The sequence below is a fragment of the Oryzias melastigma genome, linkage group LG18 (genome assembly GCF_002922805.2).
Source record: "Oryzias melastigma strain HK-1 linkage group LG18, ASM292280v2, whole genome shotgun sequence".
Lineage (NCBI taxonomy): Eukaryota > Metazoa > Chordata > Actinopteri > Beloniformes > Adrianichthyidae > Oryzias > Oryzias melastigma.
The window spans coordinates 24,746,662-24,764,333 of NC_050529.1; the positions used below are offsets into that span (position 1 = coordinate 24,746,662).

At 41.8% G+C, this 17,672-nt stretch overlaps 1 protein-coding gene across 3 annotated transcripts in view; it reads left to right on the forward strand.

Annotated features, from left to right (window-relative positions):
* Window positions 1-17,672, forward strand: part of mllt3 (MLLT3 super elongation complex subunit) — a 45,744-nt gene that overhangs the window by 12,258 nt on the left and 15,814 nt on the right. Inside the window, exons 3-7 of one of the 3 annotated variants that reach the window (XM_024288289.2) lie at window positions 3,369-3,451; window positions 6,529-6,672; window positions 8,527-8,565; window positions 10,563-10,694; window positions 13,717-14,286. In XM_024288289.2, coding sequence (XP_024144057.1) covers window positions 3,369-3,451; window positions 6,529-6,672; window positions 8,527-8,565; window positions 10,563-10,694; window positions 13,717-14,286 — 968 coding nt within the window. The remainder of the gene's footprint in view (window positions 1-3,368; window positions 3,452-6,528; window positions 6,673-8,526; window positions 8,566-10,562; window positions 10,695-13,716; window positions 14,287-17,672) is intronic. The other 2 variants (XM_024288290.2, XM_024288291.2) reach the window with 2 other exon arrangements.

The following is a 17,672-nucleotide window of genomic DNA, read 5'->3' on the forward strand; positions in this document are numbered from 1 at the left end:
TCTCTTCTGCATACAAGAGAATAATAAACATGAATACTAAGAAGAAATAATGGCTCAAAACTTTTTTCTTTGTGACACAACTATAAATCTTGAAGTGCCCAGAGGCGATTGACCATGATGTGAGGACAGAACGCTCTGCTCATCTCTGTGAACATCTCTCCTCATCTACAGATTGTTGCGTCTGCCATTGATTCTCTTTAGATTGATGCAACTTTGAGGTTAGTTTTATCAACTTTTAGATACAGCCCCAATTAAATAGAAATGATAATTTCAAGAATAATGGAGAAAGGCTTTTTTTAGGTCTTACACTTCCTGGATAATACAGTTATGTTTTACACTTTGTATGAGACAAGATCAATAAAATGGCAAACAGAGACGCTGAGGAAGGAGCTTTACCAATTAGTCTTTTGTTCTGAGCTCAGTCCATAGTTTAGCTCGGCATCATTACAAAGAATTGTGTGTAGAGCAGACAAACCCAGAGTGACTGGCATTGTTCTGTGATTGGCGTGCCAGCCCAATCCAAAGGGCACATTAACAAACACCCTGACCTCTTCTGTCTGTGGAAGCTCCTTTGACCAGTTTTCAGTTACAGGTCAGTGGCTGCTTTGTGCGTCCGTTGCCCCAGACGCTCCTTCACATCATGCTAACCTTTTCATCTTGAACTTCTAAAACCAGCCAAGGCTCTGACTTTTCCTCCAAACTCACAACCCATATCCTTGTCATGCACTATGCTCCGGGGTCTGGATTGCACATGCAAGCCTCCAGGTTGATGTTTAGAGGTGCAGCTTGTATCAAAGCCTGGATCATTTCACACTAATGGAGGACTCAGTTTTACAAATGTGTCATTCCCCGGGAAAAAAGCAGTTCTGCTTTGGTTTACAGAAATTAAAAATCACATTTACTTTGTGTTATTTTACATTTATCAAATTAAAATAATGAAAGCTAACATCAAAATGCTCTTTCATTGATTTACAATCATCTACAGCTGCGGTCAAATGAGCCGCCGTTCACATTTCCGTGGTCACATCAGAAATCAGACTACTGCGTTCTTCATCTCCTCTGCTGTGCTGATAGGTGTCCGGCAGCTGCATGGACTGAGCTGTATCTGGGTGAACCTGACTCACTCATCATTGTTGTTGAATGATGCTTGGCTCCAGTGGTGAGTGGTCAGCTGAGTCGCTGCTGTGAGGTGGGAGGACAGAGCTTCGATCATGCTGGTTTCAGCTACATCCACAGGAAAACATGATGGTTCTGTACCAAGCTGTGATGCCAGTTCAGTTTTGTGTTCTTTTAAGGAACGTAAGAATGCGAAGTGCATTTTTATTGTGGTTGGAAGTCAGTTTTGATGAAGTATTAAGAGGTTTTACTTATTTTGATTAAATGAAAAATCATTAAATGTCCTCTTCCGTTGTATTATCTGGTTCCTAACTGTTTGAAACCACGTCTTACAGACATGGACAAAACTTTAGTTACCCTTCTGTTATTCAAAGAGACGGCCAGGATGATGTCTGAAAAAAACTGTTAACCCTTTAACACCAGAGCTCCAGAGTTTATGTTCTTTGATTTACTGGAACTTTTCAACCATTAACAGAAGAATTCCAGCAGATTGTGAAGGAATAATGTGGAATTATCTTTTTCTACTGATATTCCTGTTAACGGTTGAAAAGTTACCATATGTTAAAGATTTTGTGTTTAAGTGTCATACATGTCATGTGGACATGATCCTTTTGCCTGGTTGAATAAGTATAAATCAGTTATTCACCAACAAAGCTTTTTATTACTGCAGCAGAAACATCCACCATGACTTCATATTTCCAATCCACAGAGTGTTGGCCTGTGGGGTGTGTGGGGTGGTGCTAATGATGATGGGGGGGGGGGTTACCACCTTTTTCCTTCTTAATACCATTTTTGAGCTAATCCTTGACCTTGTCAGGTCTGATAGTCATAGTAAAGACCAAAGGCCGGCCCTAACGACTCATCACTTCTGGGGTCATGATCAGGGTTAGGGCTTTTGGAGTCTCCAGCTGGATTTACTCTGAACTTACATTGACGGGGGCGTCGGCTGAACTCAGTGCACTGTCCAAACCTAAAAAAAACGAGTCATTTAGCATCTTGTTGGACCTGTTGGATCCTGTTTGTTTATTTCAAGCATATATTGTGAAAAATACAGGACAAAACACACAAGTATTTCAAACTCCTTACAGAAATAATGAAATGCATTGATTAGAAAATAGAAGACAAACAAACAAAACAGACTAATGTCACATTTGGTTAGTTAAATTTCAGATTTATGAACTCAAATTTGATTGATTGCTTGAAAAGGAGTGGGAAGAAGTTAACTTATTTAATCCCACCCCCACTTAGCTACTTCATTTTACGGTTTGGTTAGTTATGTAATCCGGTTCTGATCAGATCAAATTAGTTCTGATTTAGTTTAAGATTTGCAAAAATTTTTCTCTGAAAATTAAAAATCTAATGATTCGCTGCATTGAGATGATCCTGTGACACAGGATGTCTTTTATTTTGAAAGGAAGTCATGTGAAATCTCTGCCAAAAATATAAACTATTTCAAGTTTTTTTTTTTTTTTTAAAAGCTCAATTTTATTTAGTCAAACAATTGTTTTTTTTCTAGTTATCATTATAGTAACATTAATATAAAAACAAATTGTATTTTCCTGTAGAGTGAATAAGACTTTGTGTCTCCTGTTGTGATGTGGTCAGTGAGAAATGGACCCAAATGGCTCTTTAAGGGTTGAAGGTTGTCGACCCCTGAATCAGAGCAAAGTCGAAGCTAACGCAGGCTTTTCTTCTCTTTTTAGAGTCAGTGGGCTCAGTCTGAGGTTTTTCTGTTTTTTTAAAAAACCAGAGTCCACAGGGATAAAGTCTGACAAACACCGTTCCTCCAGAGAAAACTGCAGCTGTGCTTCACATTGTTTGTCTTCACAGTCCCAGCAGACCGAGGCAGGGAGGGAAGTCCTCACCTGCTCCTCACTTTCACATTTCTAAGCCAAAGCTCTTTATATTTACAGCACAGAGCATGTATGGGGAAGAGAGTTAACAAGCTCTCCAGAGGAAAGGAGCTGCCAATGAATCAAAGCTTTTTTATTGCCTGTGGGGTATATATATAGTATTATTCAAGAAGTTCACCTTTAATGTTTTTTTTTAATATTTGTAACAATAATTACATTAATATTACACTAGTTTTATTTTTTTATTTAATGTGAATAAAACAGTAAAACCAGTAAGTTGTTATACTGGTTCCCTTGGTTCAAAGTCAAAAATCAAAGATGAGCTTAATGAGTCTGTGTTTTGTGTTTTTTTAATATTTCAGGACATTTGTTTGATCAAATCCGTCTGCTGTGTTTCAGTTTGCAAGGATCCACCCTTCAAAGTGGAGGAGTCTGGATATGCAGGCTTTATCCTGCCCATTGAAGTTTACTTCAAAAACAAGGTACATTTATTGTGATCAATGGCAAACATTTCTGATTTTGATTGTTTAATGTCATGTTTTTTTGTCTTTTTAAGTTGAACAGGATTTTTTTTTTTAGATCAGCAGTTACATTTTTACATGCTTAAAGAACTTCAGTCACAGAGCTTTACAGGCAGCTGGACGTCTTAGTTAGAAGTTTTAGTATGAAAAAAAAATACAAATGGTTCTATAATCTGGAGGTATAATAAAAACTTGAAAGAAATATAAAATTTAGTTTGTCATCACTGCTCTTAACGTGTCCAAGCAAATCCATCTGCTTCCCTGTAATGATCTCCGGAACATCTATCATGATCTGATCCTCTGATGGATTCATTCCTGATCCATCCTGATCTCTCCCAAAAAGAACCTCAACATCTTCATCTGCTTCCTGTCTCTGCATCAGAGTCTACATCAGGGGTGTCAAAGTCAATAGCACAAGGGGCCAAAATCCAAAACACACCTTAGGTCGCGGGCCGAACAGGATAAACATTCATTGAACACTCTAAAACTACATTTTTACATTTTAACTTTTTAACATAATTATGAACTAGATATATAGTATTATCTGTGATAATGTTAGTGTGAATGTTGTAAGCTGAATTTGGCAGCTGAAGATGCTAGTGCTGATATCTAAAACGCCGAAGCTGGTAGCTGAAAACGCAGAAGCTGATAGCTGAAAACGCAGAAGCTGATAGCTGAAAACGCTGAAGATGATAGCTGAAAACGCTGAAGATGATAGCTGAAAACGCTGAAGATGATAGCCAGCTAAAATATCAGCTAAATACCAAATTAGTTTTAAAAAAAACTTAGGTTAGCCAAAACAGTTAGTATGTAGCTGAAATATTTGCTAAACTCTAAAATAGTCTAAAAATCTTAGTTAATGCCAAAATAGTCCAAATACCTGACAGAATGCAGAAATCAATATTTTACTCTTCAGAAATATATATGTATATATTATACAAGTTATACATACGCACAAGATCATTAGTAAAAGTAAAATAAAATGATCTAGAGGGCTGGATAGAAAAACCTGGAGGCCCGGATCCGGCCCCTGGGCCTTGACTTTGGTACGTGCTCTAAACCAACAATATGGCTTCTCTCTCCAGACTTCTACAGCTTTCCTTTCATTCTTGGTGACTCCTTACTCACACATCCCACCTGGAACCTTACTCCACCTGTTCCAACCTGCTTGCAGACATCTCTTCACCTCTTTCCTACACTCTCTGTTCTAGACTGTTGACCCTTCCACGGTTAGCATTACAGCTTAGGTGCGATTGCCGCAGTCTTTACGTAACTTTAAAAGTGAGAGGAAAACCCACTCAAACGATCACGTTCGACCTCCGCAGTCTGGCCTCTGCGGTCGGGCCTCTGCAGTCTGGCCTCTGCGGTGCCGTGAATCTGTTTGGTTGGGTTCAGAGTTTCGCTGAACCCCTGCGGATAAGGGGGGGATTACTGTACTTCTTTTATCAATGGCGGGTTAGCGCGTGAACCTATGTGAGTTTGGAGTAGCACAAGGTCGGCAGTAGAGCCTGTAGCTCCAGTCATCCTGTAGTCAATATGAGCCACCTGCTGTAGATGGACCGCTACTGCATCGCAGCTGAGCTGTAATTGTTGCTGTATGAGCCCAGGGTTAGAACTTAAAGTCCTCCACCTTCTCCACATCTGCCCCCTCAAACCTCACCCTTCCTCTGTGCTGCTGCAGCTAAACGTCAGTTCTCTCCTTTCCAGAGCAAACCTCCACCTCTCTAAATGTTCCTCCACCTGCTCTTACCACAGACCATAATGTCATCTGCTAACATCAGGGTCCACAGAGATTCCTGTCTATCCACCTGTTGGTCAATCAAAACAGCTGATTTGTGGTGCTGTCCCACCTCCACCTTCAGGGTGGACCGAGGTTGAAAATACTACTCTAGTGATTCTCTGGATCTTTTCATCTATCTCCCTCAAGAATGTTCTTCTCCTCCACTCACATCCAACCTGAGGGGCATAACCTCTGACGTTCTTCATCCCACCTTCATCTTCCAGCCTCAGATTCATGCCCTTATCGGACTCTTTCTTCACTTCCAGAACATTCCTATCAACTCCTCCTTTAGGATGTCTCCTCCTTCCTTCCTCTTTCCATCCACACCATGATCAAACATTTGCTGTCGATCAAATAAGCTGTGTTCTCTTGAACACACCTTTCTTCTTTCAACTATGTCGACCAACTTTCTAGTTTTCTCCACATTCACAGTTTGTCCCTTCAGTCCTTCACTCACACCTTCCTCCTCTCCTTCTTCCCCCAACAGAGATCCAGTTTCCACCAGAACCTTGTAGGTCAACAGCACAAGTGGAGGTTGTTGTTGGCCTGCTTTAACCCAGTATTTGTGTGTGAACTGGCTTTGGTTTTATTGTCAGATCCCCCTCCTAGTCCAACTGCCTGCAGTTACCTGGATTCAGACGAACGAACCAAAGGGTTGTGGAACCTTGTGGTTGCATTGATCTGTTCTGTTCTGTTCTATACATGCAAACATGCTGTCTTGCTTATCTGTTTAACGTAGGCATAAATAGTATTTCTTTAATTTTACTGCTTGCCAAACTGACGTGTAGCGGTGACCACAAAACTAATTAGGACAGCGATGGATGCAGACCAGCTGTCACTTCCTCAGCTAATTTCATTCTTTCACAACCACAACTGTTTCTCCCAGAATCTGCAAACACATGTCCAGAACAGCAGCTGGACTGTAATCGCAGGAGTGTGTAAATGTAGGATCATGTCTGATGGAGACAGAAATCCTTTTGTTAGCTCTGTTTTAGCTCTTTAGCCAAACACCTGTTGTTTTTATTGGACCCAAAACATCTCACCAATTAAAAAAAAAAATCTACATTTGATTTAATAAAATAAAAAGGTTAAAAGCTAAGCAAAACATTCTGGTAAGATAACAGAAATGTGGTTGGCCAGGTTCCTGGTGTGATGCAGGAGGAAATGCTGCATATTCAGCTTTATCGAGGCATGTTTTTCTTTTCTTTTGACCTTTGACTCTTTCTCTTTGTTCTGGCGGCTTTATGCTTCTCCTTAGGAAGAACCGAAGAAGGTACGCTTTGACTACGACCTTTTTCTGCACTTGGAGGGCCATCCACCGGTCAATCATCTTCGCTGTGAGAAGCTCACCTTCAACAACCCGACAGAGGAGTTTCGAAGGAAGCTGCTGAAAGCTGGAGGGGTGGGAACGACTCCTTTACTATCCTGATCTTTAAAAATGAAAAGTTACAGTAAATTAAAGACCATAAACACTGGAGCTCTGCTGTTAAAGGGTTAAGGTGACGCCTTGAAATTGAGTTATGGTAACTTGACCTAAAGTCTCAAGTCCAATCGTAAAATCTAAAGAGATTTTAAGTCCAGGAGTCCTGACTCAACTTCAAGACGACTGGCTTAAAAACAAATATAACTTTAAATCGTACAGCATAATTCAAACAGAGGTTAAATGAAATATTCATTAAAAGCACATCAACAGCTATTGTATTTAAAATAATCAAATCAAACTAGAAAAGTTGCATTACCTGTAATAATGCTCGTGTAAATGCTTTTGCTGATTGTGGTAGTTAAAGATACTGAAACAATTAACTTTAGTATTGTATAATTATACAGCACTGGCAAACTTGCATAATTTGCAGAAAGTGCTCAAATATTAAAAAAAATTCTTTAAAAATTGCAGAAAATGTATAAGTACCAAAAGTAATGGCAGTATTGTCCTGAGGGTGCTGAACGTTTTGATACCAATTTTGCATGGGGCGAATGGGGCGGAGCTGTTGTTGCCACCCGCTGATTGGCAGAAAGTGATGACGACATTAGAACTCAGCAGTATAGCGCTAAGCTAGCGATTCCGTTTTCCTCTTTATTTCGATATTCTTCTAAGCCGACTCCAATCTTCTTTCAAACAACATTCAATTCCTGTTATACACAAAAAGTATATTAAGAAAAAGACAACCTCAATTGTTGTTGCTTTGCTTGTCATCACACTACAATGACGCTATGACACGTTAGCGGTCTACACCACGCACGCGCCGTGAAAACACACCGCTCAGTGGAACCAAAGCTGAACTGAGTGGAAACACTCGCCAGAGTTAAGTGGACCGCACCGTACTGGACCACTCAGTGGAAACGAGGCTTTAGGGACTATCATGTCAGAGCTGTTCTTTGGTGCTAAGCCAAACAGAAAGTTTAGATCCTAAAATATTTTCTTTGAGGGACCAGAAGATGAACATACTTCTGCTTTAAGCTGGACTGTCCAAATGTCCTAACATCCAAAACCTTTTTAACCTGTTCCTAGCCGAGGAGACCACAAACATCAAGTTCAAAGGACACACTCGGTAACAAACATTATTGTAGAATTATTAAAAAAAAAAATGTCAGTAGAAAAGTCACTCATTACTCTCTGCCTCATCTGTCAAAGTACCAGTACGTCATTTTAGTCTTTGATGGTTCAGTGTGGTTTCAAACTTCCATAAGCCGTTTAGTCACAGAAAGTCTACCAGCTCTTTGAGTTGCATGAAGCTTCAGTGTTTTATGTTTTCTTGGTCCAGACATCCGTCTGTTGACCCCAAACGGAGGACTCCCGTTGTCTTGTGTTGGAATTTTTATGGCCAGAGTTAAGTGCCCTGTGTTTATTTTGCCCCACACCCCTGACTCAGACTTAAGAAAGACTCGAGACTCGACATAAACCGCGGTGAAATGTAACCTTTTGTCACCAAATCTTATCTTTAAAACCTTTACGTCAGTTTATTATATTAGATTGCATCACCACTCTATAGATCAACTGAATGAGTGATCAGTGTCTGTGAAGTTTAGCCTAATGCAACGGATTTCTGTAAGTCCAATACTGATCTGTGAGGAGCCCAGTGAAGTCCATTTATTCAGCAGAACCAGAACCAGGTTGGGAGTCGAGACTCCATGTCTATGTTTAGGTTTGACTGGCCAGTAGAGATAGTCCTGTTTTTTTATTGACCAACACACTAACATGTTTCAGATGAGGACTGTAAGAAAGGTTTGACTCCTGTCTTTTCTTCTTCATTTACAGCAACGGGATCCTCACAAACGAGGTTCAGAAGAATCCAAAGTAAGATCTTTAGCAGCCGTGTGAGCTCACTAGAGCTGCCACAAACCATTATTGTAATAGTCGACTAATCACCGATTATTTTTGCAGATTAGTCGACTAATTGGGATGTAGAGCACACATCTTAACTGTCATTAGCTTTAAGGCTGGTTTATACTTCCGAGCGATTCGTAATCGCTGGTGTCACAGTGGTCGCATGGCCATCAGGGCAGAATCAATGCAGTCGCATCAGAATGCTGCACCTGCTGGTGACGTGAAATGTTATGCCTGGAGTGCAAATTGCAGGCAAATCGCATCATTTAACTTGAATTTATTTCAACAATTACAGTACACGACTACCCAGAAAACTCTGTCCAGACACATATTTTTTGCAGTAAAAATACTGAATTAGTCAAGAAATACTGAACTTCACACTCAGAGAGAGACAGAGAGTAAAAGAGAAAGTTTTAAAACAGTATAAACAAGTATAAACACCATTCAGAAGTACATCACATTTATAGCGAAGAGTTGCAATGAAATCCAGTCAACATTAGTCTGAACAAAACCGCGAGACTGTGGATGCGACGCGAGCGATTATGAATCGCTTGGAAGTAGAAACCAGCCTTTAAACTAACTAAAAATAAAGACAATTGAGATGATAGTTTATTAAACCTTTAATTAATCGTGCAGCCTCTGTCCTTCATTAGTTTCTGGGATTAAATCAAGATTAAATTAAATGAGAGAGATGAGGAATAAACTTTCCATCAAACTCGTTTTGACAGGTGACCTTTGACCCTACACCATCCATCAAACTCGTTTTGACAGGTGACCTTTGACCCTTACATCATCCATCAAACTCGTTTTGACAGGTGACCTTTGACCCTACACCATCCATCAAACTAATTTTGACAAATGACCTTTGACCCTTACACCATCCATCAAACTCGTTTTGACAGGTGACCTTTGACCCTTACTCCATCCATCAAACTCGTTTTGACAGGTGACCTTTGACCCTTACACCATCCTTCAAACTAATTTTGACAGGTGACCTTTGACCCTTACTCCATCCATCAAACTCGTTTTGACAGGTGACCTTTGACCCTTACTCCATCCATCAAACTCGTTTTGACAGGTGACCTTTGACCCTGCACCATCCATCAAACTCGTTTTGACAGGTGACCTTTGACCCTATACCATCCATCAAACTAATTTTGACAAATGACCTTTGACCCTTACACCATCCTTCAAACTAATTTTGACAGGTGACCTTTGACCCTTACTCTATCCATCAAACTCGTTTTGACAGGTGCCCTTTGACCCTACACCATCCATCAAACTCGTTTTGACAGGTGCCCCGCCCCTCAAGATGACGTAACAATTTACTATCAATTTTATTTATTAAGGGTATGTCGAGTCAAAGGTTACCTGTCAAAATATGTTAGAGTGAAAGTATATTCCTGATCTCTCTAATGAAGTCGGCATCTAAACACTAGTTTTGGTCTCACTGACAAAATAAGAAAATTTTTTGGTGCTGAACGCTCACAACTTTATTCAACTTTACTACACTCTGACTCCATAGAATATAAAGTAACAACTAATTGACTATGAAATTAGTCATCGACTATTTAAATAGTCGATTAGTCAACTAGTCATGGCAGCCCTAGAGCTCACTTTTGGATGCTTTTCTCGTTTAAGTTATATCAGTTTTCAACACAATAATATAGAAACTCAAGCGCTTTGAGTTTCTATATTATTGTGTTGAAAACTGATATAACTTAAATGCTTTGAGTCGTCTTCACTCTGCAGTTTCATTTAGACCTGATGTAGACTCATTCATGTTTCAGCAGTTTTACTGTGATCTGCATTGAGCTTTGCTGTGTTTGAAAGGTCTGTTAATGACTCATTGTATTTAGGTTAATAGTTATTTCCTGCTAAGAATTCCGTCAGTCTACATGAAAACAGCTTCAGTCCCACCGTGGATTTTAGCTCCAGTCATCTCATGCCGGTTGCTTTGGTGTCAGCAGGTGATGGTGATGCAGGAAGGCTCCACCTCGCTGTTCAGCCAGCACCTCAAGCTGCCGACGCTTCCCAACAGCTCGCTGACATCCTCGCTGTCTGACCCAAAGAAGAGCAAACCCCCCCACGGATCAAAGGTCTGTGTCAGCCCACAGCTGGAGGGGTTTCTGTCCGAGCCAAAGCCTTTGTCACAAACACCATGCGGGGTTGACCCGTGCAGGAGCTGTGGGTTTTTGGGGTGTCCTGTTGATGGGGGGCGGTCATAGAGAGGAGCGGCTGCATCTTAGGGGAGAGCAGGTGTGTCTTGAGGCCTGAAAATGGAACGTACCATTGCAGAGCATGTGGTGAGGGTATCGTGAAGTAAGACCTCGTAGAATTGTCACAAAAACTACACTAAGATTATCGAATGTTCTCACTCATGCAAGGATTGTGCATTGATGAAATGAACAGCACTTTTTTGTGCTTAGCTAAGTCTTTATTCTGGGAATCTCACACTTTAGGACGTTAGAATAAGATTGCATGTTGTTGCCATTATGTGTTATTTTTAGTTTTTTGGAGGTGGGTTAGGGGATTCCCGTCTCACATGGAAGCAGTTTCCAGTCTAAACACTGTATGCGATGAATGGCTTGTGCAGAAGGAGGTCACACTCACACTCGTTCCTCTCATCCCTTTGTTTTCATCATTACCCACTGCACAAGTATCAGAGTCCCCCCAACAGATTAACAGCCATGCCCTTCGCTAACAATGACTTCATTTTTGAATCATTTCTTTTGTTCATAATATATGCAAAACATGTCTAGTTAAGAATGGGCAAGATGAGGCTGGAAATGACCCTTTAAAATGCTTCTTTCTTTCCCAAATGTTTACATGGCAACTTGGTGGAGTTTTAATAGGAACAGGAAATCTCAATACTCCATCCTGAAGGACAGCCTTTGACTTTGACAGGATTGATCCTTTAAACCAGGAGTGTCAAAGTCAATTGCACAAGAGGCCAAAATCCAAAACACACCTTAAGTTGTGGGCCAACCAGGATAAACATTTATTGAACACTTTAAAACTACATTTTTAAACTTTAAAACCGTAATTTTTATAACATAATTATGAATAATAAAAAGGCAGGAATATTATTCCAAAATAAATCAACTTAAACCTTAAATAACTTTGAATATGGGCTGCACGGTGGCGCAGTGGTTAGCGCTCTTGCCTCACAGCGAGAAGGCCCCGGTTCGAATCCCGGCTGGGACCTTTCTGTGTGGAGTTTGCATGTTCTCCCCGTGCATGCGTGGGTTTTCACCGGGGACTCCGGCTTCCTCCCACCATCCAAAAACATGCTTCATAGGTGAATTGGTGACTCTAAATTGCCCCTAGGTGTGAATGTGAGAGTGGATGTGTGTGATTGAGGCCCTGTGACAGACTGGAGACCTGTCCAGGGTGAACCCCGCCTTCGCCCTTCAGTAGCCGGGATAGGCTCCGGCACCCCCGCAACCCCGAAAGGGAAGGAGCGGCCAAAAAGATGAATGAATGAATGAATGAACTTTCAATATTTTACTCTCCTTAAAGATATATTTTCTCAAAATTATACAAGTTAGAAATAAGCACAAGATAACATCGGGTCATTAATAACAATAAAATAAAATGATGAGGAGGGCCGGATCCGGCCCCCGGGCCTTGACTTTGACATGCTTTAAAATGTTGCCCCCCTACAAAGCCCTTTGTGTCTGAACAGAACATGCCGGTCCTACCAGAAGCTCAGAGCCAGACTTACTGATCTTCTTCTTACTGGAAAAGCATCCTCTCAGAGAGATGTGGAGCATTGCCCAACTCATTTTCTCTTCTGGATTCCGCTTTACATCCATAAGTAAACTTTCCTTTTTATGGTGGATTTCAGAGATTTCACAAAAACAATTGTCAAAATGAAATGTTGGAAGATAACCAAAATATGGAAATTTATGTATTTCATTACAATATCGCAAATAAGAAAAAAGTGTCCGTTACAGGGAAATCTTATATCCTCCAGCTCATTGTGACCCCTTTTGTGTAGGAAGAAATATTTTTTTGTTTTTTTTGTTTGTGTTTTTTTTCCTGGCATGGATATCATCTAGTGATTGGGTGACGGTGAAAGGCTGCTGATTGGTTAATTCATTGAAAAAGCAAAAGAATTGTACTTGTAACTTGGATTTACATGGTAGATCATGCACGCGCTCGTATGTGCACATGACCCTTCACACACAGACAAGACACTTGTTAATGGACAATTTTATTCTACACTTATGGAACAATTTTAAAGACGCACACAATTCTAAACACAGGTACAAAACATTTTTACGGACGGACAATTCTTTAGCAACAAATCAAACTCGATACGTTTCTGCTTAACTGCCATCTCTGGACTGAGAACGTGAGGTGTTGATGGAAGCTCCAGTTGAAGCTTGAGTTACAGTTTGACACCTGTCAGTGAAAGGTGTGTTAAGGTTTGTTTGAAGCCCTCTCTGAAGCAGTGATGTGCTCTCCCTGCGTTCCCACACAGATCTCCTGGAGGCCAGCAGCTTTACCACTCTGGACTGTGAGGAGCTTTACATCCTGCTGGCCCTCAGGGTCAGCCGTCAATAGACCAATGAAGGGTTTTGTGGTGGCAGGGCCGAACCTGTCGTCTAGACTGCTTTAATGGCTTTACTGCACATGTGAGACTGGGACAGTGGTGCTGGAGGGAAGAGCCGCTGACAAATGGCCCCTGTCGTTCCAGCCGCTGGCTCTCTTCTTTTCATTGCATTAGCGCTCACACAGCTTTTAATGTTTGCAAGTGTTTCTGTTGAAAAGGAGCTTTCATCTCACTGAACAGAGTGGTTCAAAACAGTTGAATTTTGTGCTCCACAGATTTTCACTAAGGAACAGAAGTTTTTCTGAAGCTCATGCCTTTGCCTCATTATGTTTGCCCTTTGACCCAAGGAGGGATTTCGTTCTTCCTTCCGCCCTAATCCTACTTTCTTCTTTTGAAGCTTCAGTAACTCTTGTCATTTTTTTCAAATGCTGGGCCCTTTCCAGGATTTAAAGACTTCTCTATGATGTTTAGTCTGAATAGACACTGTAAATAAACAAAGCTAGTGTCTTTTATTGGTGTTTTTTTTACTCATAATATGTATCTTTGTTGTTGATCATCAGGATGGCTCCAAAGGAAGTGGTCTGACACTCCTCACCACCTCTTCAACCACCAGCAGCAGCAGCTTCCCCAAACTCCACAAACCCTCCAAGGACCAGAAAGCCAAGGCTCCTAAGGAGGTGAAAGAGCCCAAAAGTGCCTTCAGAGACTCCAGCTGGGACACCAGCAAAACCCCCAAAGAATCTTCCAGGAAACCCAAAGAGAACCAGCCACTTAGAGACAGCAATCCCAAGATGGGATTCAAAGAGCCCAAAACTTTTTGCAAGGAGCACCGCAGTGAGGGCATGTTGCCCGGCTCGGGGGCTAACAAGCGCCTGCCCGGCCTGGACAGCAACGATCCTGTCACCAAAAAACGCAGAAAGGGATATCTGGATTCATCGGGGAAGACCGTGTCAGGCTCAGACGCTCAGCATTCGGATAAGAAACGCATAAAGGACAGACTGCAAATGGGCTCAAGCAAATATAAAGCAGACGGCGAGGAGCCGGAGCGCCGGAGGAGCTCTGCACTGCCATTCCAGGAGGCCGGGGAACGCCACGAGTCTGACATGGAGGAGCAGTCCATCAAATCAGATGTGAGTGGAGCACACTGCAGCTACACTACAGTCATCATGAAATATTCAATCAGTTAGATTGACTGTTCAGAAACCAGGAAGCCATTTCCTTTCAGAGAGACTAAAGAGGAAGGGTTTGTTGGTGGTCAGCTGGCTGTGGAGGTGCTATCATATCAAAGAAGCAGCAGGAAGTGAACCCTCTTTAATGGGGCTCTGCACGACTCTGGGGGGCTGGGTGTCCATACTGGACGAAGGGGCGGACACCAATAAAACCAGCAGGAGATCAGCTGCTTTCGTCTTTATCCCAAAAAGATGATGATCAAATTTGCCAAAGTTTGTTTGCTGCATTCACAAAATACTCTCCTTATTTCCGTCATTCAAAGTTTCTCTGCATGTTCAGAAAACTTCCCTTTCACTCTTTGAATGAAGAGGCTGACATTTGGCTGGTCTACACAGTTAAAGGAGCAGCTTCCCATAAAAGTGGCTATTTGAAAGCTAAATAGTGACAGAGATTTATGGTTTTACAACACCTGAGAAGAAAGGGGGACATGGCTGTGAATGGCAACGAGCTGCACTTTAATCTTTTCAGCTTTTCAAAGAAGAAAGGGCTTAGTGTTGGTGATGAAAGATCTGGATCCCGCCGTCTGAGCAGGTTTCTGTTGGGCGGTAGAGCTGCATTTAACCGTTTTCTCTTTTGTGTCTTTTTCTGGAAGAGTGGTGATGACTTGGCGTGAACACAACCTGTGTTTTGTGGGTGCTGCATAGTTCAGTCTTTAAAGTTTTACCATCAGTTATGAGGGGGGGTTATAGCTGGGGATGTGCGGTGACAAATGCCAGGTGTTTGAATCTCCCCAGGCGAGCGACCCCGGTGGGCTGGGAGTGGGTCAGCAGAGCGCCGCTCTCGTTCTTCATGTGACTGCTTGTTTGATCTGGGTGTTTCTCCCTGAGCTGTGGGCCAGAAACGCAGATCTGGTGTTGACATGTTGGGGTGTAGCTTGAAAACCTGGTCTCCGGTTGACTGGATGAAGGTATGTAAGAGTGAGGGCTTTATTGAAGCGTCAGGATTGATGAAGGTGAGGCTTCACTGGCCTCTCTGGTGGGGTTGTTGGACTCAGCTGAAAGAGTTTGTGTTACTGCTTGAAATAAACTTACAATCAGCCACCTATTTGGAAAATCGTTTTTATTAATTATTGAGGATGTAACTATTCTTCATGAATCCGTAAAAAACGATTCAAACTCGTCAACGTGTTCATCGTTGCAGAAAATTAAAAATCGTTTTGTCTCGGCCTGTGCTTGAATTTAGAAAAATGCAGAGCAGATGACATTTCTCCATGCAGGCTCACTGTGAGTGTGTACGTCCCGGACTGGCTGTGGGTTCTTCATCTGCCCCCCGTCCCTCCTGAGAAATATCAAATTTAAATATCAGATTTAAAAGTTTCACATCAGCCAGTCCCTCCAACATTTCTCAATGTTACAATCGCAACTATTAACACAAATTCAAGCAAACCTGAGATCTGTTCCTCACTCTGCAACTTTACATTTTCATCAAAACTTTGCTACAACTTTGTCTGATCTACAGTGACACGACCGTGCTCTTGTTTAATAACTTTCTTTAGTCTTTTTTTTCTCTGGAAGCTGCACGTGAGCGGTCATTTGCTAGTCCACGCTCAGCGGGGGGTTGCACTGAGCGGGTGCAGGTTGAATCTTATCTTTTAGTAGGAAAACAGACAGTTTGATCTAAGGAATAAAAAGAAAACAGACTTGGCCTTAAAATACCATTAATTCATTGTGCTGAGAAAAAAATCCAAATCATGACTTTAAAGCTGTGAATGGAATCGTCGCCTGACTGCATCATTACATCCCTATTAACTATATTTATTTACACGTGCTAATGAAAAGCTGTTTCAATGAAGCCATTGTAGTTTTTAAGGTGGCAAAAGATTAAATGTTTTTCTTTCCAGCCCAACACAGATGTTTCTTATAATAAAATAAGGTGCGGAGTGGTCTTGTTCAGCACAACATGAATGGACTATGAGACTAGATCAGAGCTGGGCTGCCACGATTATTCGACTAATCAACGACTAATCGACTATTAAAATAGTCGACAACTATTTTGGTCGTCGAAGCGTCGTTTTTTTGTTTGATTTTTCCTTGTTTTGATCTTAAAACTACGGTTCGCGCCTTCTATTGCGGGGGTCTTCCATTCTCTTTGTCACACATGCGCAGTGGTGCTAATCTGGTCAGCAGTGACGTCACAGGAAGTTCTCGGTAGGCTCATAACAACACGCTCGCTCGAAAATGTGGGAAGCAAAAGGAAAATAAAAGAGGAAAAAGTGTCAAATGTAATTTCTGACAGAACTTGTGTTCCATGAGAGCACTATGGCGATAAATGATCACCTGAAGATGAAGCATGTTGAGACGGAGTTTGATCACGATGAACAGAGAGCTTCGTCTAGCTATGCTAACATCGGCGCTAACACAGCTAGTGCTGTCGCGGCTGTCATTACTGCGCTGTTTGGAGATGAAGCAGAAGATCTGCAGCAGATCCGAGTCTACGGCGCTTCTGTCTGCATAGTGAACGTTTAGTCGACTAATCGAAAAAAATAGTCGGAGACTAGTCTATTGAAATAATCGTTTGTGGCAGCCCTATAGAAAAGACATTATTACATGTTTAGTTCAAGTAAATCTGCTGCAGCTGAATGATCTGATCAAACACGAGATGATTTTATTTTGAAAGGAACTTGTATGAGCTACTTTCAAAAGTAAAATAAGTTAATTTTATAAAGGAAAAACTCAATTTTAGTAATTATTTTAAAGCTATAATTTATTAATAAATGTCTCAATTGCCATAAAAACATAAATAAAGTATTGTTCTAACTTTGAGGTGTGCGGCTTCAGACCAGCCAATCAGGAACCGGCTTCAAACCGGCAATTCAGGAGCCGGCTTTTAAACGGACCAATCAGGAGCCGGCTTTAAACCGGCCAATCATGAGCCGGCTTCAAACCGACCAATCAGGAGCCGGCGTTAAACCGGCCAATCAGGAGCCGGCTTTAAACCGGCCAATCAGGAGCCGGCTTTAAACCGGCCAATCAGGAGCCGGCTTCAAACCGGCCAATCAGGAGCCAGCTTCAAACGGGCCAATCAGGAGCCGGCTTTTAAACGGACCAAACAGGAGCCGGCTTTTAAACGGACAAATCAGGAGCCGGCTTTAAACCGGCAAATCAGGAGCCGGCTTTAAACCGGCCAATCAGGTGCCGGCTTTAAACCGGCCAATCAGGATCCGGCTTTTAAACGGACCAATCAGGAGCCGGCTTCAAACGGACCTATCAGGAGCCGGCTTCAAACGGACCAATCAGGAGCCGGCTTCAGACGGACCAATCAGGAGCCGGCTTCAGACGGACCAATC